The sequence below is a fragment of the Salvia hispanica genome, chromosome 4 (genome assembly GCF_029641045.1).
Source record: "Salvia hispanica isolate PSC_SH4W2 chromosome 4, Shi_PSC_v1, whole genome shotgun sequence".
Classification (NCBI taxonomy): domain Eukaryota; kingdom Viridiplantae; phylum Streptophyta; class Magnoliopsida; order Lamiales; family Lamiaceae; genus Salvia; species Salvia hispanica.
Window position 1 is genome coordinate 46955408 of NC_142695.1, and position 4447 is coordinate 46959854.

The following is a 4447-nucleotide window of genomic DNA, read 5'->3' on the forward strand; positions in this document are numbered from 1 at the left end:
ATTTTTTGAAATTTTTCATTAAAATTACAGTAGAAAAAAATAAAAACAAAAATTTGGGTGAGGACTTAAGCCTCTCCTCTCTCTTACTGTGTCCGTTCATGCCCGTGTCGGATCAAATGGTGACAACTTATGGGAGACGGAGTAAGTAATTAACAACTTTTCGTAAATTAAAAGAGAAAGGAAAAAAAAGTCGGATTAATGATTGAAGTCGGTGCGGCTTATCCAGATTTTGCGACGCACGAGTTTCAATTGAAAACACGTTTTCATTATCACACACTGTTGGTGGCTAATTTGCTTTTCCATTCCAATTCAATTCTACGCAGCGATTTCAACAGCTCCGAAGCAAAATAAAACCCTGCCTCTTAACTCTCACTGCCAATATATAGGAGTAGTTTTTTCCTCTCTCTACTCTCCAGTCTTCTTTCTATCCCTCTCTCCAAAACCCGTGAGTAGCTATGGCATCATCGGGTCGCGGTCCAAATTCGGACTCCAAATCTTTCGATTTCGGGTCGGATGATATCCTCTGTTCCTACGAGGATTACGGATATCAAGATGGGAATAATGCTGCTCATTCTGATCCATCCATTGCAAACAATTCACCTAAGGTAATTTAAAATATTTCCCCCTTGCGGATTGGTGCATCGGAGATTTTTCTGTGTATTGTCCTGATTTGCTTCCTCCGCCTGTTGGATTGGGGATCTCAGTTAGGGTTTGGCATTTTATTAAAGGTATTGAGATTGATCAGGTCGGGAGCTTTAAATGGAATTTTTATATTATTCGATTGTATTCATTTATTTCAGACTATAAGGCGGAAACATCCTTCTTGTTGATGGTGAATGTGTAACCATATTGTTTGTGCGAGCTGTGTTAATTTAATAGATTGAGCACTCAGATAACTGTAATGAGAATGAAATTATCTGGCTCTAGAAGGGGATAGGCTGAGAGCATATTGTGTTGAGGTAGGAAGGCTGACTATGTGTTAAGGTCTTTAGATTTGTATGTTGAAATCTAGAAAAGTTTTGAACTTTTGTGGACTCAAACCAGATTAATTATAATGAGGCTAGGATAGTTTGCTGGGTGCTTATTCCTGTGCAAGGATGCAGTGTGTCTGTTCAAACATTTTCACACAATGTAACCATGGAGTTGAATATGAGATGGCCTTTTATGTGGAATTTTAGTTTCAAAGTAGTACTCCCTCCGTTCCACAGTAATAGAGGCGTTTCGTTTTGAGCTCTCGTTTTGAAAAAATGATACTAATAAATAGTTAAAGTGGAGAGAGAGTAAAAGTAAGAGAGAGAATAATGTAGTGAAGAGTCTTATCTACAATATTTTCTCTCTTACTTTACTCTTTCTCCACTTTAACTATTTATTATTATTTTTTCAAAATGAGTGTTCAAAACGAAATGCCTCTGTTACTGTGGAACGGAGGGAATAGCTTTTAGTTGCCTCCTTACATAAAAGAAACAGAAATTGAAGACATAGTCACTTCAGTTTTTTAAGCAATTTGTTCCTCTTTGGTAACATGTTACTAACATAAGGATGCAGGGGCCGAACAAGTCCTGGACATGGTATTACATTCTCTGTGATTGCTTTAACTGATGATGGTTACTTGATAAATTTGTGGTGCAATAGTAGTTTTCATGTGTGTGTTGGAATGGACTAGTTGCTGCTGCTATTTGTTTAATTATTGAATCAAGTTCAGTCAAGCATTGCAATTTGTAACTATTCTTTCTGAACTAATTAGGAGGTAAACAAAAGCAGAATGGTGAGATCATCTGTTTTTACAGCCGCAACTTACTTTACCCCTGAAGAATCTTCTTATAGTCAAGGTGTCACCAATACTGTTGAAAACAGCATGAAGAAACACACTGATAATGTCACACGTTTTCTTGAGGGAATTAGTTCACGGTTGTCACAGTTGGAATTATATTGCTACAATCTGGACAAATCGATTGGAGAAATGCATTCTGACTGGGTTCGTGATTGTGGAGAGTCGGATTCAAAGCTCAGATCTCTGGAAAAACATATTCAAGAGGTATGTGCAGGCATCAATTTTCTTTTCAAATTGATGGAAGCTAATTTCATTTTCAAATTTCTATTTCATAACCCGTACATTGATGGATATTATTGGACATTGGGTTTTATCTTACCTTTGAACATTGAAAAAGGTCATCATATGGATTTTCTCAGTTGTCACACTCAGGCATTAACTGTTCATTTCTCCTATGAACTGATTTACTTCAATGAGTTCAACCCGCTCCGTCTGATTGAGAACTAATTAAGGGAATACAGGTACACAGATCCGTGCAGATCTTAAGAGATAAGCAGGAACTTTCAGATACTCAGAAGGAATTAGCCAAACTTCAGCTTGCACAAAGGGAATCTGGTTTGGGTAGTAATAAACAACCTAACAAGGAGAGAACTTCAACACCCGCTTCTGAGCCCAAAAAGACCGAGAACTCTTCAGAATTTCAAGAACAGCAGTTGGCACTTGCACTACCTAACCAAATAGCCCCACAGCCCTCCCTCCCCACTCGGCTGGTTGAGCATCAGCAGCCCTCAGTCGCGCCCCAATCATCTATGCCTCCCCAAAGTATGTCGCAAGTACAGGCGTATTACATGAATCCCCAACAGATGGCCAATATTCCACACCAATCCCAACCATCTCAGACTCAGTACATACCGATACAATCTCAAGGTCAAGATCTCTCAAGGATGGCACCCCAGCCATCCCAACCACAGGGAAACATGGGCTCACAAGTTCAGTTGTTACCTCCTTACCAACAGCAGTGGTCCCAGCAGCAGCTACAGCAGCCCATTCAGTCCAACCAACAGCCAGCTATGCAACCACAGATTCGAGCCTCCTCTCCAATGCTTTTTTCTTCCTATCTGCCAGGTCAGCCGAATCAGTCACCTGTTGAAATGCCTCCCGGTAGCATACACATGCAGATGTCATTCAGCGGAGCATCTCGTCCTGGTTCAGCAGGTTCTGATGGAATGGCTTGCGGGTACAACGCTGCTGGCAAAACAATGCAACAACAACCTCCAAAGCTCAAGAACGGGTATGCACCGCAATCAGGGGAAGGTGTTTACACGTCTGGTGGGCCTCGCCCACAGCTTCCGCCTGGGAATACTTATGTGGTCTTCGATGGCGAGCCAGGAAGAACACATCACCACCCTCCACAGGCTCAGTTCCAACAAGGTAGTTACCCTCCCCAGCAGAGCCACCCACCCCGTGTTCCCAGCAATAGTGCGATGGTTCCCCCACAGCCCATGCGCACCCATCCTTACAACGAGTTGATCGAGAAGCTGGTGAGCATGGGTTACAGAAGTGAGCATGTCCTCAGCATCATCCAGAGGCTGGAAGAAAGCGGCCAGACTGTCGATTTCAATGCGGTTCTCGATAGGTTTAATGGACACTCTTCAGGCTCTCATAGAGGATGGTGAAAGCATGCTTACAGCCTGTGCAAGAGTTTTGTAGTTTTTCCGTTTTTAGAGTGCAAGGAATAAAGGATTGTTAGATAAAGGGATGAGTGGAGATGCTTTTTATATCTGTAATCTCCTTCCCTTAATGTTGTTTATGCTAATTTGCGATGGTGCTAGCTTTTGGTAATGGCACCCGCAAAATATTTGTTTGTACAACTTAATATATTTGTATACTATTCCACTTTTTCTTACTACATCACAAAACACAACTGCTCAAGATAATAATCAATCTATACTTGGAAAGTACTATTTTAGTTACAAATTTGATTTTCCTGTTATATCTCTAGTTATATTAATTAATAGTCCAAAATATGTATCTATCCCCTAGCTTATTAAAACCTGCAGATCCGAGGGGCCTAGTCACTGTAAAATATGGCCACGTTCGGTTAACATGACAAAATAATATGGGGATTAAGTATGGGATAAATGTAGATTGAATATTGGATAAATAAAAAGTGTTCGGTTGATTTGACATTCTTCCTATGCTTTAAAATATATTTAATTTATATAATTACTTAACACGTATTTACTAATATACCCTTCATATCCCTCCGTCCACAAATTACTTCCGCACCGGCTTCTCCCTCACCGCCGGCTCAGCACGGCGGCACGACCAGCAAAAAACCATCCAAACCACCGCCTGCTTTGATTGGAGAGCCCTCAATCATCCCAATCACGTCCCTCCCCCCTCCCCTCCCCGATTTGATTTGCGATCGAACAGCTCCATCACCTCAGTGTCTCTGCCGGCGAAAATCACCAATTTGCTGGTGCAGCACCGCCGTCGCCGCCTGAGACATGGGAATCGATAAAGTAACAGAGTTTTCCAAGGCGGCAAAATCTAAATCTGACCGGTGTAGTTGACGATGAAGGAAACGATAGGGGGCAAAAATGGAACTAAAGTTTAATCATTCCCCATACTGTTTTTGTTGCAGGGGTACGGCTAGAGATGTCAAGTGGGTCG

At 41.5% G+C, this 4447-nt stretch overlaps 1 protein-coding gene across 2 annotated transcripts; it reads left to right on the forward strand.

The window, feature by feature from the left end:
* The first annotated feature begins 316 nt into the window (after nucleotides 1–316).
* LOC125196236 (uncharacterized) lies at nucleotides 317–3680 on the forward strand. Of its 2 annotated transcripts, none has more exons than XM_048094666.2 (3): nucleotides 317–605; nucleotides 1745–2035; nucleotides 2293–3680. In XM_048094666.2, exons 1-3 carry the CDS (start codon nucleotides 456–458, stop codon nucleotides 3445–3447), a joined length of 1596 nt encoding a protein of 531 aa, XP_047950623.1. In that variant the 5' UTR covers nucleotides 317–455; the 3' UTR covers nucleotides 3448–3680. The 2 variants fall into 2 exon arrangements, with proteins under 2 accessions (XP_047950623.1, XP_088913903.1); XM_089057777.1 differs by having other exon boundaries at nucleotides 601–728.
* The last annotated feature ends 767 nt before the right edge of the window (nucleotides 3681–4447 follow it).